This window comes from Maylandia zebra, linkage group LG10 (genome assembly GCF_041146795.1).
Source record: "Maylandia zebra isolate NMK-2024a linkage group LG10, Mzebra_GT3a, whole genome shotgun sequence".
NCBI lineage: Eukaryota > Metazoa > Chordata > Actinopteri > Cichliformes > Cichlidae > Maylandia > Maylandia zebra.
The window spans coordinates 3,583,605-3,607,699 of NC_135176.1; the positions used below are offsets into that span (position 1 = coordinate 3,583,605).

Here is a 24,095-nt window from a genome sequence, read left to right on the forward strand (position 1 = left end):
TATGATGAAGTTGGCTTCATTGGTTCGTTGGTTCTTGTCCTCATGTACTGTGTTGTAGTATTCATTAGTTATGAAATATTCCCGGTCAGTTGGTTCAAGAAAATGAAGACAATCCATTGAACTAAACACAAAAACAAAATGCCAGCAGAACCACAGAACTTGGTAGATCGGGGCAGTGCTCCAGTTCAGCCTCCACTCATGAAACTTTAAATGCCACTGAATGCCATGGTGATTCGGTCGGACAAAAATGTTATCTTTAAATAACATTAAAAAGAAATCTAATGCTGCAGCAAAGATGAACTGTAATTGTGATAGCATGTAGCTATCTATAATTCAGAGCTGGGGCTGTGATATTAACTTAAGAGTGAACCCTTTGCATTTAAATGACATATTTGCAGGGGAAGTTTTGCATGTAGGTGCTCTTGCAGATAGTAAATGAACAGTGATGGGAATCAGTCAGCTGCACCGTGGACCATGTGTGCATGCGTCTTCCTTTCCTCTCATTCAGCTGTTTTAAAACGACACCTCCCCCCTCCTTCCCAAACCCTGCTCCCACTCCGAGTGCAGTCATTTCTAGTGCAGAGAAATGTCCCTGGTGACACAGAGGGATGACGCAGGCTCTCTCTTCTTTCTGTTTCACCTCTCCCCCCCACTAACATCATCTTTTTCCTCTTTTGACTCGCTCTCCCATGCTTTTTTTTTTTTGCTCTGGCGCTCCCTCTTTCTCCATTTCCTCTCACTGTCTCCCTTTCCTCCTCCCTCTCCTCCTCCCTCTCTCTCATTCTGGCTCTCTCTCTCTCTCTCTCTCTCTGCTCCGGCACTGCAGTGCTGATTGTGATTGCACAGACACTCACACACACACACACACTCATTCACGCACACACACACACAGAAGCGTAGCTGAGAGGCAAGGACTGCAGCAGCATGCACCAACCACGGCTGAGCTGTTCAGGGACTTGAGGAAGGAGAAGTGAGGAGAGAAAATAGTGGACTATCTCACACCAGCCTGCATGTGCATCTTGCAGCGGTAGGAACGATGCATTTCAAGAGCGGACACCTTATGTTATCCGGCCTCCTCTGCACTGCCTCTGCATCCCATTCACCCTGCTCCTCCCACTCCAACTCTTCCTCCTCCTTGTGTCTACAGCATCATTAGACAGGACTACAGATTGACCGGGACTGGCGAGTGGTGGATGGTCAGGTTTTGCCCCGGCTGAAGGATTCTGCTATGCTACACACACATCACTGATGGTTGGATTGTAACTGACATTTGGAGCTAGACGATAACACACGACCTGCGAGGAATCTTGGATGTGCGTGTCATTCTTTACCAGTGTTGTAATTGGCGCATTTCTTCTTTTTAGCCGGTTGTTTTTGCCATCTCTGAGACTGGCTAGCAGGCACTGCAGCATCAGGACCGCAACACCATGAATTGGTAGGGCATGAGGACCCAGGGGCAACCCGAAGGAAGGGCTTGAGTGTTTCCATTGCTACCATTGCTGCTGAGGTGCTTATCTTGATTTTTTTTTCCCAGAAAAGTGTGCCTGGTGGGGGCTGGGGTGGGTGGTGACAGCACAGGTACCTAGGCCCCTGCAGAGCAGAGCGGGTGGCTCTTGCGTAGAGGAGGTAGGCAGGACGTCCTGTGGAAAAGGGGGGAAGAAGGGCTGGCTCGAGCATTGGGCTCCTGATAGTGGCTATTTTTGTCTCCTCTAGTTCAGTGATTGGGACAGCGGGTGGAAGAGAAGATGCTTATGGCCCGAGACACAGCGCGGGATGAAGCTCAAAAGCTACACAGGAAGTGGCTGAAGCACCAGGCCTTTATGGCAGAACTGGCCCGCAATAAAGAATGGCTGGCCAAGATAGAACAGGTGAGTGGAGGTGATCGAGGGCTGTTTGTGGAAAAGTGGGGGAGGGATGGGGAGGTCAAAGAGGCAGAGCACGTGAGCCAAAGAGAGCACGTGACAAAGAAACGGTGTTGATGGTGGGTGTGGTGGCAGTAAAATCGAATAGGTGAAAGTGGGTGACATGTCATCACTCAGCTTGGGGACATCCTGAATTACAGTGTCAAGGTTACATTGCTACAGTAGCTGTGCTGTTTTCAGATTCACAGGTGGTGTGATCCCTGTGGTTCTTTTGCCTCTTGATGCAGACATTTGACCAGCCTGCTCAGTTATGGAGGTTACAGTGATTCATACAGAGGACATTTAAACATGTGCAGCAGTTATGGACACACATGCAGAAAGTGCAGACACTGTAACTTGCTTGTATGTACTAATTTTATGTGACACAAGTGATATAGGGTCAGTTCACATCATTTTTTTTGTTCTGCTTTCCCATAATGCTTTGCTTTCCTGAAATCCTGACAGAGCAACATCCCATCCATACACAATGTTTTTCAGCTTAGATGTGCTCTAGGCCTGCATTGAAATCTGCTGGTTTAAATCACCGGTACATTATATGTGACATTTTAAATGTTAGTAGTAAATACGAAAAAAGTTTGAATAAATTGCAGTTTTGCACATATTTTGGATACAGTTTTTGTCTTGAGTACAGTATAACACTGTTTGATACTTAAATTATTTTATTGACTCTGACTCCATATGCACTGTGCATGTGTAGTGATGTCATTTAATGCATTCAGATTGATGACCATCCACAAACACTGTGAACTGGTTGAATCAGGCAGTAGTTTGTCCCTCAAGCATCATATGAACATTAGCAAAATGTCACCCAGAAACTACTGCAGTCTTCTAAGGGCTCCATTTTAAGTACTTTAATCACTATTTTTTCCATATTCTGAAAAAAAGGAAGGTTAATGAGCGGATTTCTCATTTCCTATCATACAAAAACCATCATTACTTTGTCTCTTATTGTGTAACGGGTGTTCTGGCAGCAATGTTTTTGACTATTTGATGTCCACAGCAGATGAGTTGCTTCTATCAGATTATGTGAATATATTCATCTGCAGTAGAAATAAATAAATAAGAGAAATTCAGACATTTACCTTTCAGTATGTTTAAGTCATTCATTTTTATTGAATGCATAAAGAAATTAATTGCTTTTAAATTATTAGAGCTTTTTTGTAGGATATATTGAATTATTAGATATTCATAGGGTGACAGTGTAACCAATTGTAAGCACAACCCTTGCAGACAAATCTTACAATGGTATAATGAGGAAATCCTCATTAGCCATCTTGGTTGTCCATGTGTGAAATGCATTTTAAGGTTCATTGTGCTATAGTCTAGACCCTCAGACTGAGACAGACACCTTAGCGTAGTTCAATAACGATGCAAACTAACAAAAACATAGTAGGACTTACATTTCTAGTAATCAGGCTTTTTGGAGATGTTGTTGATGCTGTGGACCAGGGATAGTTGGAGAATCCAAGCAGCCACACTCACTTGTGTTCTCATTAGGGTTATGTACTGTGGTGTAGAAGTGCAGGACACTATTTTTTCTGATCTTACCAGTTGAGCAGTGAACTACTGTAAAAATGTATTTCTACAAAAAGACTCAATTAATGTCACAACACAACTCAAACGACCTAATGTTGTCAAATAGATACAACTTAGGAGTCGTTGTGGTATCTCTTTATTAGAAAGAAATTTGGTTAACAGATTACAAGACAGACGTTGGCAGCTACAGCTTAACTGAGATCTCCCCATAGAAACCCTGTGTTGGACCTTTTGCTCTGTCAAATCTGTTTTGACCTTCATATTTACCTTTTTGGTTTGTATATTGTTCTGCCAAAACTGTACATTCAATCTTGACTTAGTGGGTTTAACTCAGTGTCTCTAGCTAGTAGTGAATGGTTCCAGCTTCTGAACTGTAAACACCTTTCTGCCACACATCTCAATCTTTGAATTCAGGTGTTTTCAGTCCCATTTCCACAGCTGGAAGCACTTTGGCGACAGTGGGAAGGAAAAACTCTCTTTTAACAGGAAGAAACCTCCGGCTGAACCAGGCTCGGGGAGGGGCGGGGCCATCTGCCGCGAGCGGTTGCGGTGAGAGAAGGAAATTAGGAACCACATTTAATAACTCAGCCACAGAGCAGCAGACCATGAAGTTGCCAACTCTTTGCTGACTCAGAGCCCCAAATTGGTGCTGGCGTTAACATCAACACAAAAACTGTGTGCCGAGAGTTTCTATGGCAGAGCAGCACCTGTAGGTGTAATCCATAGGTACACACACAACAATTATTTGTATTTGTTGTATTTGTGCAGAAAACTTTGTAAACCTGTTAAAATTTAATGTCTCCTTTAATAACAATATTTGTCATATTTGGTGATATCTAGTACACATAGTTTTGATAACTAAGATAAGTCTTTTAATCAATCTTTATGTATTCAAATGTGTTATTTATTAGTGTAATGTCATTTGGCAGCTACACTGATAAATGATACAATTATAACACAATATATGTGTTCTGGTACTGCAGTAACTAGAATACAAATATTGTTTTAAAAACAGCACTGAGGCAGTTAAAGGATTAGGCTGGACATGTCTCAGGACCTGCCACTGCAATGTTTTTGTTCATTTTATTTATGCTTTCATGAGCTGCTTTACACAAGCTGGAGGTAGAACATAAAGTGAGACAGTTAAAACATACAGTAAAATCTTGAACCATTTGTGATCAGCTTACATTGCAGTTAAATTATATATTTCGTCCACCACTGGGATAGAAAACTGTTACATTAGAATGAAGGAATACACTTGATGTTCTGCCAACTGAGTTTATATAAGGATGGATATAATTATTAAGGCACAAGCACTGGTATACAATGTCCCTTTTTGAAGTCTTAATTTTAGCATTTTGGCTGTTGCCATCTTGTTTCTGTTGGAGCCAACAAGGGGCCATATTTGGACGAGAGGCATTCACGAACATTTGGTCTTCTTACTTGTATCTTTAATAAGACTGGTTTTTTGTACCGTTGAGCTTATTTTTGCTGTTAAGTTGAGTGTTTTTAACATAAGACTCAAAGGGGGTTGACTCATCTTTGGAGTTGGCTTCAAGTGGTTATTTGAAGAACTGCAGTTTATTAGCCTTGTAGATTGTTGCTTGGTTGTGCCTGTAATGTGAATCCACTTTTACCTCTAAAATGAAAACAGAATGAAATAGGATACTGCTTTTCTTCCAAATCAGTGCATTTGTTTTTAACCTTTCGTGCCAAACAGCAGAAAAACTGAAAGGACTGACACAGAGCGCAGAAGATGGCTACTCCATAAAAACTGTCTAACATGTGCTAACTGCCTTGATTTCCTGTGTTCCCGACAGTGACAGTTTAATCTACCTCTTAATCTACCCCAATGCTATCTCTGTCATTACCTGAGAGACACAGAAAAAAGATGTTGCTGTGCTGGGACCGGAGAACTCTGCGTCCTTTTGGAAGGGTTCCTGTATCAGGCCTTACCTCTGTTCTCTCACACTACTTAATCAGCAGAGCCACAAAGATCCATGTCGGCTCATATATGTGGAGGAACTGTGGGTGTTTCTCTCTTACAGTGGGTGGAATACTAGCTGACCTTGTGCTTTGTCTTGCTGTGGGCTCAGGGGTCAGTGGATTGTAAACAAACACTGTGGAAGTAACAAGCTGGAGAACATAGATCACTGAACGGACACAAATTAGGTAACTAAAAATGGATACCTAACAAATTGGTTATCTGTGTTTTGCTCAAGGTTGGTACCCAGTATATTTTTGCAGTGAGTTGAGATGAACATAGATTTGTTTATATGTCATATTCACAGACAGTGGACATTGATAATATACAAGTATTTCCAGCAGCTCCCCTTTTTTAACAATTGAGATCTAACAGGGGAAAAAACACTTGGACAAAACTGCTTCAGACATCTTAACATACGTGATGGATCAATTTCATGTGTCTGCTTTACATTCAAGCTCCTTGGATTGTTTAATCCAACATGGCGTGCTCAGACACAATGCTGTTTTTATTAGTACGGCAAGTCAGAAGAACCAATAGTGTCCTTATCCTGCCTGTGGCTACTATTTTCAGGTATTGTGCACCTGTTGGGAACTGGATTCAGTGACAGATTACAGATTTTTAATGATACATGATGAAAGACTGTTTCCCACTGTGTGGACAGTAAGGTTTCTGACTGTAACAGGGGTATAAGCTACTATTCATCATTCATTGGTACACTGAAAAAAATCCTTGTTGGATTTATTTAATTCAATAGTGGACATTGGTTGCACACAACTGTTTTGCTTTGGCAGAAACTTAAACAACTGAGTTAAATCAACACAACTTATTCATATTCAATAAACCTGTGCATTTTGTGTTGATAAAACGCGACTGAAACATGTTTAGATGAAGTAAGGTGAGCTCTTGGAATATTTTAATCCTTCGTAATTTTGACATTTTATCTCAACACTATTCAATAACTTTTAACCCAGTACTACTTGGTCACTCAAATACTACATGTTGTCTTCATATTACATAATGTTCAACAAAGTTTAGAGTCTGGTTAACATGAATGGATCTATTGAACAACTATCATCCTTCTATTTTTATCTAGGTTGCAGGAGGGGCTGGGGCATAACCCAGAAGTGATAGGGTAAGAGGCAGAGTACACCCTGGACAGCTTACCAGTCTATCACATAGAGACAAACAACCATTTGCACTTATATTCACAGGTAATTTAGAATCCAATTAACCTAACCCTAATTCTAACGACTGCATGACTTTTAACTGTGGGAGGAAACCAGAACACCCAGAGAGAAACCAATGCAAACTAGCCAGATTGTGGATTTGAACCCAGGCCCTTCTTCCTGTGAGGCAACAGCGCTAACCACCATGCCACCTGCTGCTTTAAAAAAAAAAAGCAGGAAAGCTATGATTTCAAGGCTTGATGCAGAATTTTCTGTGCCTTTTTGTCCTTGACAGGTTAAACCACAATAAATAGCAATAGCATACACGTGGTGTGTGTGTAGTTGTCTGCCTCTTATAACTCCAGTGATTTTCCTGCAGTTTGAAATCTCTTGCGATCTTGTGAATTTCTTACTAGATTATATCATGTTATCTCAACAAGAACAAATTAAGTTGTTGAATTTCATACAGATCCTACATGATTTAATTCAAGACAGAAACATGAAATTTTTGTGTTCAATTTACAAGGTAGACTTTTTTAATGTAACAGCCACCCAAGAGGCGCCTTCCTCAAACCACGATCCAAAGCGCGTGAGACTGAAATCCTGTGCGGTGTCGTGAGATTTAATATTGCTATATTATTGACTTACAATTTAATCTACCCTCTCTGCATATCATGTAGTTTCTACACTATATAGTTACACTTAACTTGAACGCATGAGGCAATTGTGTTAAATACACTCAAGATGCTTACATAAATCCAAGAGATGGCCAATCCCTTTTTTTCAGTGTAGGATCAGTTTAATGCTCATTTTGAGTCAAAGTTGTTGATAATAAGAACATTTAAGTACTTTGCTTGACATTGTCAATACTCAACAACAAAAATCATAATTTAAAGAGCAGGTTCAACAGGAGTTTTGTGGAGATCATGGGAAATACTGTTTGTTGTTTGGACCATCCATTAATTAATTCTGGGGTTATATAAATAAATTTGGAATAATTTCATGAAGAGTTGGCTTTTTAACCTTAGCATAGATATTGTTATCTTATTTTGTTACTTACTTAACATATAAAGTAGTGGTGCTGATATATCATTGTGGCAGTGGCATGTGACTTTACAGAATGGCAAGCAGAGACAACTTGCACCAGCTCCCAAACAGACAAAAACATCTTCCACAACAATTTAAGTTGGATCAGATTCAAGCATACCATTTGTGCTGCCTGCCTTTCTGCAGTCCTTCCTCGCTGAAGAATTGTAAAGTGTTATTACTTATCTAGACAAATAAATATCTAGTATTTTATTAAAAATTGTACCCTATTGGCTGACAGCGACAATGGGTGGAAGAATTGCCTTCGATGCTTGTTGCCTCCTGGGAGCACGAGGCAGGTCTGGGCCCGCGCTGGAGAGTCGGCGCAGTGGCAGGATGGCTGCTGTGTTGCCTGGGATTACTCCTTATCCCCTACCCAACCCTGTTGCTGGTCACATGCTCTATGTTGTGTGTGTTAGGTCGGGGGCGGGTTCATTCCACTGCAGGGTAACCTGCCACTGCATGTGGCGAATAAAATTTGAACTTGAACTTGAATTTTTCAAACAATCTATTTAGGAAAAGAAGCAATAAAAGATCATGACAACACCTCAGCAGTGTCGGGGAGTAACGGAATACATGTACTGGCATTACGTATTTAAAAGACAAAATATGAGTAACTGTATTCCATTACAGTTACTTTGTTGAAATAATAGATTACATTCTTTTCCTGTTTCACATGTTAGGCTGTGCCCTCTCTATTATTGGTAATTACACACTGGTGGAAACCCAAACAAAACACTAATAATAATAAGAGGCTCGAATGTCTGTGTTTCAATCTCGTGGCCCATGTCACCTCGACTTGCGTCCTGCATAATGACGTGGATAAATAATGTTTAAAATTATTATTCAAAAAACAATTTAATATGAAGGCAATATGAGCAGAGTGTTACAGGCATAGCCCTATACCCGTTATGTGCAACAAAAAAAAAGGAGAGTTGAAAAATACGAGTTGGGAGCTGGAAGCATGTAAATATAATAATAACCACTGCAGCCAAAAAGAGAGCCTGACGAGCCCAGCTGTAAGTAAGTCGTTAAGACTCGACTGTTGGCTGTGTTCGTGTTTTCCTCCGAAACAATAAGTTCCGTTGCAGCAGCCTTTCAACACCTCTCTCTGTCTCTTGCTAGCAAAGCTGACACAGACAACAAAGTAAAGCTCGTTTTCGGTTACGACACAAAACCCGACGTATTAGCCAGAGGTCCCTTTACTACGGTTCGGAGCCGCGGACCTGTTTTATATTTGCACGGAGTAGTTTTCTATATGAGATCACTGCAAAAAGTGCAGCCTTACCTAATGTCCACCCTACTGTTACTCATTTACAGTGGGGCAAAAAAGTATTTAGTCAGCCACCGATTGTGCAAGTTCCCCCACTTAAAATGATGACAGAGGTCAGTAATTTGCACCAGAGGTACACTTCAACTGTGAGAGACAGAATGTGAAAAAAAAATCCATGAATTCACATGGTAGGATTTGTAAAGAATTTATTCGTAAATCAGGGTGGAAAATAAGTATTTGGTCACCTCAAACAAGGAAAATCTCTGGCTCTCACAGACCTGTAACGTCTTCTGTAAGAAGCTTTTCTGTCCCCCACTCGTTACCTGTATGAATGGCACCTGTTTGAACTCATCATCTGTATAAAAGACACCTGTCCACAGCCTCAAACAGTCAGACTCCAAACTCCGCCATGGCCAAGACCAAAGAGCTTTCGAAGGACACCAGGAAAAGTATTGTAGACCTGCACCAGACTGGGAAGAGTGAATCTACAATAGGCAAGCAGCTTGGTGTGAAAAAATCAACTGTGGGAGCAATCATCAGAAAATGGAAGACATACAAGACCACTGATAATCTCCCTCGATCTGGGGCTCCACGCAAGATCTCATCCCGTGGGGTCAAAATGATCATGAGAACGGTGAGCAAAGATCCCAGAACCACACGGGGGGACCTGGTGAATGACCTGCAGAGAGCTGGGACCAAAGTAACAAAGGTCACCATCAGTAACACACTACAACGGCAGGGAATCAAATCCCGCAGTGCCAGACGTGTTCCGCTGCTGAAGCCAGTGCATGTCCAGGCCCGTCTGAAGTTTGCCACAGAGCACATGGATGATACAGCAGAGGATTGGGAGAATGTCATGTGGTCAGATGAAACCAAAGTAGAACTTTTTGGTATAAACTCAACTCGTCGTGTTTGGAGGAAGAAGAATACTGAGTTGCTTCCCAAGAACACCATACCTACTGTGAAGCATGGGGGTGGAAACATGCTATGGGGCTGTTTTTCTGCCAAGGGGACAGGACGACTGATCCGTGTTAAGGACAGAATGAATGGGGCCATGTATCGTGAGATTTTGAGCCAAAACCTCCTTCCATCAGTGAGAACTGTGAAGATGAAACGAGGCTGGGTCTTCCAACATGACAATGATCCAAAACACACCGCCCGGGCAACAAAGGAGTGGCTCCGTAAGAAGCATTTGAAAGTCCTGGAGTGGCCTAGCCAGTCTCCAGACCTCAACCCCATAGAAAATCTGTGGCGGGAGTTGAAAGTCCGTGTTGCTCGGCGACAGCCCCAAAACATCACTGCTCTCGAGAAGATCTGCATGGAGGAATGGGCCAAAATACCAGCTACTGTGTGTGCAAACCTGGTAAAGACCTATAGTAAACCTTTGACCTCTGTTATTGCCAACAAAGGTTATGTTACAAAGTATTGAGTTGTATTTTTGTTATTGACCAAATACTTATTTTCCACCCTGATTTACGAATAAATTCTTTACAAATCCTACCATGTGAATTCATGGATTTTTTTTTCACATTCTGTCTCTCACAGTTGAAGTGTACCTCTGGTGCAAATTACTGACCTCTGTCATGGGGTGGGGGAACTTGCACAATCAGTGGCTGACTAAATACTTTTTTGCCCCACTGTATATTAAGATTTAAACATCTAGTTGGTGTTGGTATGGAGAGTAACCTTCAGTAATAGTAATAAATCACACAGCAATAGGACATTCATGTAGTTGTAAAAAGCATGATGATATATTAAGTAATCCAAAGTATTCAGAATACGTTACTCTCATTGAGTAACGTAACCGAATATGTTACAAAATACATTTTGGGGCATGTAATCTGTAATCTGTGGTGGAATACATTTTAAAAGTAGCCTTCCCAACACTGCACCTCCGTACACATAAAACTGTGTTATTGGAAAACTGTGCATAAAATATCAAAAGTAAAATAATTATTCTGCAGAAAAATGCTCCCCATCAGTGTTAAATGGAATACTGCTGCACATTTTAACTATTAATTAATTTGATATTTTTTAACTATGTTATATTCGTAATCATCATCAGCATATCAACATATGCCTACTGGTGGTGGTCAGAGGGCCCGGTGGCGCCAGTGTCCGGCAGCCTTGCCTCTGTAGGTGCGCCCCAGGGCAGCTGTGGCTACAATGTAGCTTGCCATTGCCAGTGTGTGAATGTGTGTGTGAATGGGTGGATGACTGAATGTAGTGTGAAGCGCTTTGGGGTCCTTAGGGACTGAGTAAAGCGCTATACAAATGCAGGCCATTTACCATTCACCATATCCTGTAAATCGTTTTTGTGGTTGGACCATATATCTCTAAAAAAGTTGTTAATTAGCTCAGAAGCAGATGATTTAAAAATAAAAGTGCATTAAGATATATTAATAACAAAAGAAAATCTGCTAATTAACAAGCTCGAGCAGTTTGTGACATGGTTTACTGTCAATATCTACAGGTGGATTAAAAATGAAGGTGGAGTGTTGGCAAAACAGCTGGTTAACTGCTTTACATTCAGTCAAGTGATTTCTCATAGATGTTAATCTGAAAGTGCTGCTGTGCCTGCACTGATTACCTTGCCCGTTTTTAGACCAGATGCCTTCCCCTCTTCATTATCGTCAGAAGTGTCTTAGCTAATGTACTGAATGGGTTAAATGCAGAGGAACTATTTCCCCATGGGGACTAACACGCACACTTTTTAAAGGAATTGCTAATCTCAGTCTTTACGCGTGTTGGTCAAAGTGGTTAGCAAGAAGAAACTCATCTGTTACTATGCTAAGTAACAGAAGCTTGTTTACTTGCTAATGCTAGTTCTGTTTCAGCAAAAAAGTGCTGGTCATAGCTGATTTCAGAGCAGTGGAAACAGAGCCAGTGGCAGCTTCCAACTCATGATGATCTCCCATCAGTTTACCATGAAAGACTAGAGGTTTATCCAAAGTGCATCCGCAAACCACCAGAAAAGAGCTCATCTTACCCAGCTCATGTCACTGTTAAGGAGACTGACATGCCGGTGAAACAGAGACAGCCGCAGTTTCCTATGAGCACAACACAAGCCAAGTGCCGAGCTTTCCAACTGCAGCCATGAGATGGCAGTAATGTAAAGAATGGATCTAAACAGGACAGAAGTTTTATGAAAGCACTGCCTGAGGAGAAAGGAGAGACTGCAATACTTTCTTTTTAAATAATCTCTAATTTTAGATTTGACAAGTAAATACTGCTTGCCTTGATTGCCCTGAAGGACGGCTGCAGACCAAGAAACATTTTATCCAAATCAAGAGTTAAACAATATTTCATACGGATTTATTTAATAGCACAGTGTTCAATAACCAAATGTCAAGACTGTTTACTGACAGCTGGGCGGTCAAGTAGGTCTCATGCTGTACTACAATTTCGCCTCTGTCAGTGCGCCCCAGGGTGGCTGTGGCTACAATGTAGCTTGCCATCACCAGTGTGTGAATGTGTGCGTGAATGGGTGGATGACTGGATATGTAAAACGCTTTGGGGTCCTTAGGGACTAGTAAAAGCGCTATATAAATACAGGCCATTTACCATTTACTACAATTTAAATTTTTAACTGGGTGCCTATTGTGCTTTTCAGTAGAAACTGTGTGGCCAAAATGTTTCTGTCACTGCTAAAAACACCTGTTACCACTGAGTAACATGGTATCTTTGACAGTTTTGGTTATCTAGCTCTGTGAGATAGTTATATGAGGCCCTCCCACAGTGACAGCCTAGCACAGAAGCAACAAGTCTAGAAATTAAGTTAAGGTGCAATTTAAAAAAGAAAAAGACAAAACAAAACAACAAACACATGTCCTCTATTGGTCACAAGTTATTTTTGTCATCCTCCATCTGTTTTTACTGTTCTTGAATGTAGCAACAGAGTCCCTTCCAGCTTGTAATGTTTTTTTGGCAAGCTAGGATCACCCAACATCCTGTTTGGCCTTATACTTTTGTAAATATGCAAATATTAGATTTTCATTTTTCACAGATGTTTGTGTGTTGATGTCGTGAACTGTCACATTCTGTCTTCTGTTTGCTCAATGATATTTGAAAAAATGATATGCTTCCCAGCACTGTTACATGCTAGTATTTACTTTAGTATAGTCTTCATTAGCCTTAACACAACTTCAGATTTACTGCTATCTTAGCATTATGTCACTTTTTAATGAATTCATTCATTTTTTTAATCACATTTCAGTTTGACAGGTTCAACATAGCCATGCTTCTTGTTTCTGTAGCTGACTCAACAAAAACCTCAAAACCCAGTCAGAGATGACTGGGATCACATTGGTGGTTATCAATATTCCTTGTTAAGCTAGGCTTCAGACTCTGCTAACTCAATCTATTTATTTTACTACTCATTGTGCACTCAGTTCTGCTGTTTTAGGGCTCTACAAACTATAAACGTGCTACAGATAATTATCAAAAACTACTAAGTCCATTGAGAATAACACTGTTACATGGCATAATGGAGAAGATTTGGAATAGCATACATTTTTGGTTACTGACTGAATATTCTTACTAATAAACAGCCTCCTAAAATCCAACCATTTACATATTGTTTTTTTGGGCTACATGGGGGCTTCCTTAGGGATTATTAAAGTATTAATATTATTCTTAAAGTATTCTGATTCTGACTGAGCCTAAATGAGCCTTGACAGGTCACCAGTGTATATTTCAGACAGACACACACTCCCAATCTGCTAAATCTAAAGACCCAGTGTAAATCAATTAAGAATCATCAGTTACCTTCAAAAGCTTGTCTGAACTGCATGAGGAGCCAGACTACTTGGAGAGAACCTGTGCAGGCAAAAGGGAGAACTTACAAACTCCATGCAGAAGACACACCGAGTCAAACAGGCGGTTTAAACCAGGAAGCTGGTTTAAAACTTTCTTTTATCAGTTGCATTTCAACCAAAGTAAAACACTCTTGGCTTACAGAGTTTGCACCGCATGGTATTATTCAGTGGTATTACCAACATACACCTCGATGAATGTATTAAATATACTCTCTCAGGAAAGAATATTTATTTTTCTTAGAACATATTTCCAGGATAAAAGTAGGTGCAAATGTGGTACTTATAGATTATTTTAAATTGAAACTCTGAATGGAACATCAGGGATTTTCCAGATGAGGTTGTGTTTTAAGCATAAGCTAATGAAAGCTCATCAAACTCACTGTATTGATTGGTTATTTTATGTGATAAAAAGCCTACCAATAGGCACTAATTCATTTTCTGGCTTCTGTTCTGTTTGCTCGCTATTTGTAAAATAGATTTGAGAGGCATGTATAATCTTGTGTCAACCCTACAGGCTCTTTACACTTTTATATCTGTACTACACTGGTTCATTTGATCCAAGTCAAAGGCTTGCACATGCAGGGAGCCGGTTTGGCCCTGTGGGTGAGCTGGGGACCATCTGCCACACAAATGGAGTGCAGCGGCCTGGGTTCGGGTTTAACGCGTGGCCCTTTTCTGCATGTCTTCCCCTTGTTTATCTCCCTGTTTTCCACCTGGTCAACATGGCCAAGCTTTCTTTGCTTTACCTGATTCACAAAACGTAAAAGTGGCTCAAAGCCATGCTTTTAAACCAGGCTGGCTGCCTCAGGATTTGCGCACTGTCACATATACAGTAAGTGGGCATTTGACATGTCATTTCACTCATCCTTTGCACAGAATGGACAGATTGAATGTTGTCTGCTGCACTGAGTGAAATCGTTAGAGAAATCGATGAGAAAGTTGAATAAAGAACGTAAAAAATAAAATGGCAAAAGGCGATAAGAGTTTTGTGCCTGCAATTACATCAGTTAGTGATGTTGCAAAAGAACCATTAATCTTCTGAATTATTGAGTTAATATATTTATTTTATGACTTGTGACTGCTGTTCACCAGTCCTTTACAGATCTGAAACTTGAAACATATTTAGACATTTAGGACATTCAGTCCATTCCTCTGTGGCATTTTCCTGTCTGTTGCCAGATTAAGGTGAAACTAATATTATTTATGTTCTTTGTCACAAGTAACCTACTAATAGACTAGTTAGCTACACTACAGGAAGCAGATTAGAGTTGTACATTAAGAAAACATACAGTTTGCATGTTGTAAAATTGCCGCATGGCTTTCCTCCTCCTCAGGTATGAAGCATATGAACCGACAGAAAACAGCAAAAATCCTGAACATAACCAGCTCCAGACGAGGTTGTGTGTTCAGCACAAGTTACTATGGTGATCTTGCTAGATTAAAAGAAATCACATATATGGCAAAGACAATTCTGGCTTTAGGGTCAACCTGAGCCAGTAACGTGTTCTTTTAGTACATCCATCAAACTGCTTTGTGTTAGCAACTCTAACTCTTTTACGGATACAGAGCTCACTTATTCTTATTATACACCTTTTTAGTTTGTATGGATACACATGTTCTATACATGCACAGCAGATTGCTTTCCAAAGGAAGACATGATCTTCTTTGCCCAATATTTGGACAAATTATTGCACATTTTTCTGTGTATTTGTGCTAACACAAATATTCAGATTAACTCAATCATTCTTCATATTGTATTCTCTAGCCAGATTTCTCCATATGGAAACTCCACTAGCCCCTTTAACTAAGTAATCATCCAAGTCTTGACCTTTTTTCTAATTGTTTACCTATTTTAGAGGTCAAGGGCGTCAAATTCAATTTTACAAATGGCAACAGTGGAAAGTGAAAATCACATTAAAGCCCATCTCAGCCTTGCCTCTCAAAGTTTATCTCAAAAGCCACTGAGCCATCAGTGTGATGTATTCATTTCTAACCTTGTCCATCCTGGTCACTCGCAGTGAAAATCTTAACATCTTCCACTCTGCCACCTCCAGTCTTTTAGTCAGTGCCACCATCTCCAAACCATACATTAGAGGAAGTCACACTGCCATCTTGTACCACATTAAAGGCTCAGCATATATAATTTCTTAATACATGTCCCATATGCTTATATAAGACTGAATAAAACTACTTAAGGGGCATTTACCCTGCCCCTCCCTGAGCCTGGTTCTGTCGGAGGTTCCTTCCTGTTAAAATGGAGTTTTTCCTTCCCACTGTTGCCAAAGTTCTTGCTCATAGGGGGTCATATGATTGTTGCTTTTCTCTCTGTATGTGTTATTGTAGCGTCTGCCTTACAATATAAAGTGATTTGAGGCAACTGTTGTTGTGATTTGGTGCTATAGAAATAAAACTGAATTGAATTGAATAGTGATGATTTGCCACACTATTAACAGTTAATAATGTAATCTCAAATTAAGCGCTTGAATTCAGTGAATTGCTGGAATTCACTGAATTTAAGCGCTTGTAGGGTCTACCTTGAGGTGACTGTTGAACAGAATAACAAATCTTTGTTTTTGTTCTCCCATATGTTTCTTCTAGTCTTACATAATCTGTTTTACTGGTCTGAACATGACATGTGGACTCTACAGTGGGTAAACTGGCCAAAATTCATGCACTTTTTAACCACAATTGTACAATAAGTAATTTTTTAAAGATTCATTAGCGGCAGGTGTTCAGCAGATAATAGTCCAAGTTGCAGAGCAGAAGAGTGTATTCACACCTACAGTTCATCGATCTGTGTGGTGTGAATACACTGTTGTTTTTGCAAGTGGAATGAAACAAGCTCTTTAATCCCACCCACTTTTGAATTATGCTGCATCAGCTTTAAATGGAAGCCTGCAGAATTTGGCAACACAATGCTGCCATAATGGCGTGATTTATTTGTGGTAGCCATTAAAATATGGTACTATGTCAGCTACGATGGCCTCCAAAAATTCCCTTCACAGATACCCTTTTGATCTGTATGCACCATAAACCTTTGATTCTTTCTCTTCTCGATTCCCTTCTTCCTTTAGTCTGCCTTTTCTCATCTCCTTTGTCCACCCCCTCTCTGATTTCTTCTCCTTCTGCCTCACTCTGTGTGTCAGTAAAGCCAAGAGAAAAGAGAGTGAGAAAGACCTGCTTTCTGCTGGCTCTGCATTATGAGAGGGAGAGCGAGGGATGTGAGCGAGTGAGCGCTAGCAGCAGTTTAGCAGACTGTGCCAAAAGAAGGAATGCAGCACTGCATTATGAAAGCCATAGGATATAGGTTCAACTCTGTGAAAGATAAATGAGAGAAGCAGGATTTAGAAGATGCACCCCACCATACACATGGCTGATGTGATAATAGGACGGAAGTAAATAAGCAATGCATCATCCAGAGCAAGCCAGAACAGGACGTTTCCTTAAAAAGTGCAGCATTTTCTGGTGCTTCAAATCACGAAGGAGTACCTTGTCATAGAAGGAAAACGCCTCCTACTCCCCTAAGTCTCACTGTAGTTGGAGACTGGTAATTATCTATTCTAGGGAAGAACTGACACAAAGGGAAGCACCACAAGCTTTGATCTCATCAAATCTCCTCATCCACATCATGTCATGAACAGAGCTCAAATATTTAGGGGAGAGAAGAGGAGTATGAGCGAAGGGCGGAACGGGGGTTTATCAGACTTGCCATATACCATTTTTAGGTCAGCCCAAGGCCAAACTTTGCTCCGTACACCTGCCTCTCTGCAAGCGGGGGGCTGCAGCCTTGGCGTGGAGCTCTGTCGTGCTGAGCTATTTTGGGGACAAAACCAAATTTAGCCACTCACTTTCTATCTGTTGTTCTCCCAGCTCCTTCCTGAAATACAAGAATGCATACAGACTTGGGAAAAGGATCTATAGGTTTGTGGCTTAGTGTGTTTATTCAATTCTAAATATTCATTTGGTGAAATGAATCAATAAAAGGTTCATGAAAAAAATGCTTTCAAAAGGAAAGTTGATTTACGATACATGTCAAGTCTGATGAATTTGGTGATTTGGTGACGTATAAATAAAATTGAACTGAATTGAATTGACAGTTGTTTGCAGCATCGTGCAACTTATAGATTTCTAGTAGCAAGCAAGGCGATCTGTAGGAGCCTTCCATTGAAGCAAAACCTGACATTAAAGGAGTGCAAGAGCGAGAAGCAACAAAATCACTTGGCCAGGAAGTGACAGTGCCACACATAATGTAATTTTAATAAAACTTCACGACTATGCACCATTCTCTAAAAACCTACCCTAACACTTGCACTTTCTTTCTGCAGGAAGGTCAGGAGCTGATCCAGGAGAAACCTGAGCTCCGTTCAGTGGTGCAGCAGAAGCTGGAGGAGATTAGGGAGTGCTGGTCTGACCTGGAGACCACGACCAAGGCCAAGGCCCGCCAGCTCTTTGAAAATAACAAACCCGAGCCAGCAGTGAAGAGCTACTCAGACCTCGACAATCAGCTCTCCCACCTGGAGCAGCAGCCCCCCCAGCTGGAACAGGCACACCACCTGCCAACCTTCAATGAACAGCTCCAGAAATTTCAGGCAAGTCCCAAGGCCCTCCTCTTGGTCTGAACTTGTCTCTTAAACCAGCGCAACATAAAATTCAACCAAATGTGTTTAACATATCAAGAAAGCTGTAATTAATTATTATTGGTTAACACCACCTTGGATGTAGGTGCATATTTCCACTGAAGTGTGGAGCCTTCTTGTATAGTTTGGCTTAAATTGCAACATTTTTCTGTATAGTTGAAAATTTTCAATAAATAGCCCACAGCGGCCCTTGTAGTGGCCTGCTCTCAAACATGGGGTTCAGAGGCATTCAAAAATGCACCTGTTATATAACCCTGAAATGTTCTGTTAGGGAAACAGCTGACGTGCTGTGTTTGTCCATCCTTCATATGGTTGTAACATGACCTTTCCTTTCTATCCGGTGAAGGCTATGGAGTCTCAGATAGGGGACTTTTACAAGGATGTGGGAGAGCTTGGAAGCTTGCAGGGGCTCTGCCTACCCCAGCGAGGGCTGATGGCAGGTGACAAGGAGGTCGGCGAGCAGTCAGGCGAAGTGGAGACCCGTATAGTCCGCCTCATCGAGCCCCTGAAGGAGCGACGCCGCATCCTGCTGGCTTCCAAAGAGATGCATCAAGTCGCCCAGGACCTGGAAGATGAGATAGTGAGTCCCTCCTCTTCTTGTTTCATATATTTTGTCTTAAATTTAAACACTGCTTATAAAATGTGCCAGTATGGTTGTTACAATATCATCACACATAATTGCTTTTTCATATTCAAAATTTGCAAAGTAAATATATCATGTCTTTGCCATCGCTTCCGTGTTTGGTCTACGTTTGATCGTAAACATGCCTTCTGAAATATTTAATAACCCCACTGTGGTTGTTTGGCAGCTGTGGATTCAGGAGAGGCTTCCTTTAGCTACTTGTAAGGATTATGGAAACAACCTCCAGAGCGTACAGCAGTATATCAAAAAGAACCAGGTAAGTCAGGGATGACTTTTGGCCATGGTCAGCTGAAATGTAATCCACATTCTGATAAGACTGAGAACTTTCTCATCGGTTCTGTAGGCAATCCAGAGGGAGCTGACAGGGCGGCGGGCTCGCATTGAGGAGGTTCTTGATCGGGCAGCAATCATTGCTTCACTGAGAACTCCTGAGGTGGAATTTGTACGTGAGGGGGCGGGACATGTACGCCAGCTGTGGGAGGTGCTGCAGCTGGAGACGGAGAGGAGGTCTGTGTTGCTGGAAGCTGCGCTACAGGCTCAGCAGTACTACAGCGAAGCAGCTAAAGTGGAATCCTGGCTGTCAGGACAGAAGCTCAACCTGGCCAGCGAAGAAAAAGGCACAGTATGTACCCCTGTAATATTCACACTGCTCTTTACAGCCATAGGTTATCATCAAAGTGATCATGGTGTTTTATTTTTCAGGATGAGGCGAGCACGCTACAACTTCTGAAGACCCACCTGGCTCTGGAGCAAACCGTGGAGACATATGCAGAGACCGTAGGCATGTTATCTCAGCAATGCCAACATCTACTAGAACTAGGACACCCAGACAGGTGTGCCATAATCCCTGCAGATTATCCTAAATTTGTTTTGCACATTCTAAGTACTAAAGTTTAACGGAAAATTTTTTTGAAATTGTAATTGTATTCTTTTGTTTTGTCTTAACTTTCAACAGTGAGCAGATCACCAAGCAGCAGTCCCACATAGACCGCCTCTATGTGTCTCTGAAGGACATGGTGGAACACAGAAAGATGAAGCTGGAACAGCAGTACTGGCTGTACCAGCTCAACAAGGAAGTAGAGGAGTTAGAGAAGTGGATCACTGAGCGTGAAGCAGTAGCCAGTTCCACTGAGCTAGGCCAGGACCTCGAGGATGTCACGGTCAGTATATCTACAAGGTTTTAGCATCTAGTCAAACAACAGGAACACATGAGGTGTTCTAGTCTCAGTCAATTCTGAGCCCAAACTGTGAACCGTGGCAAGGAAATTTCACGACTGCACAGGTGGCATCCTAATACAGTGCCACACCATTCTTTCTCAAATGTTTGTAGAAGCATGCTGCATGCCTGGTTGCTTAATCTTATACACCTGTGGCCATGACAGTTATTGGAACACCAGAATTCAATGATTTGGATGGGTGGGTGAATACTTATATAGTGTATACCATAAAGGAGACAGACGTATATTGTGTTTCAACTTTGATCTCTCTTGGCTGACTGCAACATGTTTGTTCCACCAACAGCCATGGCCATAGCTAGGATCATGTGCTTGAATTGGGAGGGGTAAGAAAGCAAACTCAGTGGACTTCAATCTGCAATATACTGACATCTTGTGGTGAAAACTTTACACCGTGTAACTTTTTTTTTTGAGATTGGAAAATTAATGAGCACAACAGCACCACCCACCTGTTTTTCATGTGTTCTTTCTGTCTGGGACAGCTGATCAGAGAAAAGTTGTTTTAAATGGGGTGAACTGCAGGGGGGCACCATGGCCTGCAAGGATTCACTGGAAGTGGTGCAATTTGGTCCAGTTTTAATCAGCTGCTCAGTCACTCAACAGATTTATTTAACAAACATCTTTTGCATTGATAGGATACATCTGACTTTCCTTTTACGTTCATTGGAGACATTTTTGACGAGGAACTTATTTGTCAGGACAGGAGAAAGCATTCTGTATTTGCAGGGTGGAAATCATCCACTGTGTTAAATTACATTACATTTATGAGAATAAAGAATGATTCATGTTTGTGTGAGTCTCTGTAGCGTTGCGTTGTTTATTTGCGTTTCAGGTCCTTCAGGAGAGGTTCACCAAGTTTGCATCAGAAACCAACAGCATTGGCCAGCAGCGCATGGAGCAAGTGAACAAAATGGTGAACGAGATGATAGACTGTGGCCACTCAGACGCGGCCACTATTGCTGAGTGGAAAGACGGACTGAACGAGTCGTGGGCTGACCTGCTGGAGCTGATGGAGACCCGCAGACAAATGCTGGCAGCATCGCACCAGCTGCACAAGTTTTTCACCGACTGCAAGGAGGTATGGTCACATCCGATATCAGACAGTGACTCAGGTGTGCCCTGTTCTTCCTCAACATTACAGGTAGACTGTCTGGGCGTGAGTTGCAGCTTCTATTTTTAAAGCACTCATGATGACAGCGTTGTCCTGTGTTGTAGGTCTTGGCTCAGATCGCAGGGAAGATGAAGCAGCTGCCAGAAGTGAGGGCGTGCCAAGCCAACATTACCAATCCAGCCACCCTGCAGAGACTCATGCACTCTTTTGAGCATGCCCTTCAACTTCTAGTTGCACAGGCAAGTGATATACTCACCAAACTTGTGTTTGTCACAAAATAGATTATACGTCATAGACAAAGCAAACTTTGACTAAAAACTAAGGCTAATCTTTTATTAATTAAACAGAGTGACGCATGTCTTTATGCAGGTGAGGCAGCTGCAGGAGAATGCTGCCCAGCTGAGGACCATCTATGCTGGTGAGAAGGCTGAGGCTATTATGGTCAAGGAACAAGAAGTGATGGATGCATGGAAGGAGCTGCTGAGCTCTTGTGAGGCCAGTCGTGTCCAAGTGACTTCAGTAACTGATAAGGTCCAGTTCTTCTCAGTGGTGCGTGAAAACCTAATGTGGATGGAAGGAATCATGGGCCAGATAGGATGGGATGAGCCAAGGTAAGGTAGCATATGCTTGTTAAGGTATGGCTCTCCTTTATTACAGTTTGGAAAAGATGAATTAGAGCTTTAGAGAGTGCATTTTTACCTGCAGGTTTCTGTGGTCTTATATGGTCAATGAAGACAAAATGTTAATATTGTCTTCTGTGCCGCTTTGACCTAATTTCATATGACACCTGCTACACCGTTTGTTTTTGTTTTTTGTTGGGGGCTTCTCAGGTTGACACTCTAATCACTGCCTTTATTTGTCATGTTCCCAACCAGTACCACCGTCCAACTTGCAGTATTTTCATATTTGGCCTGAAATCTTTCAGCAGATGTCCACATATCAGCATATGCATGAACATACAGCACTATGGGAGCCACAAAGATGGCGAAACATATGCACATGTAGTGTGTTTTGATGCAGCTAACATTTTTATGCCTCTACAAAAATTGAGCCTTCCTCAACTTTTGATCCCCACCATCCTTTTTTCTCATCACTTGCAGTGCCATCTTTTGGCACAAGCCCTTGAAAATTTTCTTTTTTTCATGTCTGGCTATAAGATTGTGTTCTTCTTATTCTTATTCCTTTTCTTCTTCTTCTTCTTCTTCATGCAGTCTGCTAGTTTTTTTAATATTAACTTTGACACCCAAATGTTTTCACTCAATCCATAGAGAATGTCTGGGGCAGGGTAAGAATGTTTTCACACTCGTCCAGGTAATAAATGAAGGCTGGTGTGATAAAGCCTGACAGTATTGTGTCCCTCCGTCCGGATCAGAGGTTTTTCTGAATTTGTTTGTATTATATATATTGTTATAATATGCTGACATAATATTGGTCAATCACTGATTTGTGTGTGAATCATTCATATACATGGCTGGTACATGAGGCCCTTTGGCAATCTTTTGCTCTTTGACAGATTTGCAAACTATTGCTGCCAATACAATCACATCGCTAATACTGCTAAATAAGGAGACTAATATGGCTGTTAAACAACTGTTTAAGAAGTAGAACTGTCAGGATTCCTTTTTTAAAATATTTTGTGAGGGGGTTAATGTAACCAGAAAAAAATGATCTGTGTTCCTCAGAGATCTGACAGCTCTGGAGGGAATGATGAGACAACACCAGGAGCTGAAAGCCAAAATAGATGGACGCAGCAAGACCATACAGCAGTGTGCAGATCTCGGCAAGATCCTGATTGCTGCTGGCAACCCTGCTTCAGAGGAGGTCTGACAAAAAATATTCACACTGTTAATATAAGAATACATAAAAATCATACAATTACTTTATGTAGTAATGAAACCAACCTGCCTGTCGCCGCAGATAAAAGAGAAGTTGGACAGTCTTCTGACTAAGCAGAAGGATCTTGTTGAAAAATGGGACAAACACCAGGAACGGCTGCAGCGCAGTGAGTAAATAGAATACTTAATAGATGAATACTTAACAAAACACTCTGTTAAATGTTAAATGGGCCTAAACTATAAATGTTTTTCCCTTTCATGCCACTATGTGCATTTAATATATCATGAATCATGTATGAATCTTACTGTTCTTTTCTGGTTGAGCTGACATTGCAGATTCACTCTCAACACAATTTAACCAAAAAGACTGAAATCCAAGCTGTAACATAAATGATAAAATTCCCTCATAATACATACACAAACATGTAAATAACAGATTCTACTGAGTATGCATTAAGCATGTAGTGAGTTGGTAATAGTGTGGCTGGTCTTCTGTCACTTCCAGAGCAAGAAAAATTCCAGTTTGCTCAGGAGACAGTAAAAGCAGAAGCCTGGCTAAAGGCCAAGGAGCCGCTGATCACTACCAGGCATCAAGAGGGAGGAGTAGCCCAAGCCCAAACTGATGAGGTTGAGCAGCTCATCCTTCGCCACGAGGCCTTCCGCAAGGCTGCTGTAACCTGGAAAGAACGCTTCAGCTCCCTGCGCCAGCTTTCTGCTGTAAGCTTGACTGTAGATAAATAATGAATCAGTTTGCCGGAGTCACAGTTTTTTTTTTTAAAGTGACTACGTGTTGTGTTTGCTTAGCAGGCATGGGCGCATACCATGAGTTTGCATCATCACAGGCTTT

At 41.4% G+C, this 24,095-nt stretch overlaps 1 protein-coding gene across 4 annotated transcripts in view; it reads left to right on the forward strand.

Moving 5' to 3' along the window:
• Window positions 1-692: 692 nt before the first annotated feature.
• Window positions 693-24,095, forward strand: part of sptbn4a (spectrin, beta, non-erythrocytic 4a) — a 33,168-nt gene continuing 9,765 nt past the window's right edge. Inside the window, exons 1-14 of one of the 4 annotated variants that reach the window (XM_004561595.2) lie at window positions 700-1,626; window positions 1,714-1,868; window positions 18,113-18,376; window positions 18,771-19,004; window positions 19,234-19,323; window positions 19,411-19,689; window positions 19,770-19,900; window positions 20,023-20,227; window positions 21,135-21,380; window positions 21,518-21,652; window positions 21,783-22,024; window positions 23,096-23,234; window positions 23,331-23,415; window positions 23,754-23,965. In XM_004561595.2, coding sequence (XP_004561652.1) covers window positions 1,746-1,868; window positions 18,113-18,376; window positions 18,771-19,004; window positions 19,234-19,323; window positions 19,411-19,689; window positions 19,770-19,900; window positions 20,023-20,227; window positions 21,135-21,380; window positions 21,518-21,652; window positions 21,783-22,024; window positions 23,096-23,234; window positions 23,331-23,415; window positions 23,754-23,965 — 2,385 coding nt within the window. In that variant the 5' untranslated portion in view covers window positions 700-1,626; window positions 1,714-1,745. Of the gene's footprint in view, window positions 1,869-18,112; window positions 18,377-18,770; window positions 19,005-19,233; window positions 19,324-19,410; window positions 19,690-19,769; window positions 19,901-20,022; window positions 20,228-21,134; window positions 21,381-21,517; window positions 21,653-21,782; window positions 22,029-23,095; window positions 23,235-23,330; window positions 23,416-23,753; window positions 23,966-24,095 lie in introns of those variants that run through there. The other 3 variants (XM_004561596.2, XM_004561594.2, XM_012922009.2) reach the window with 3 other exon arrangements.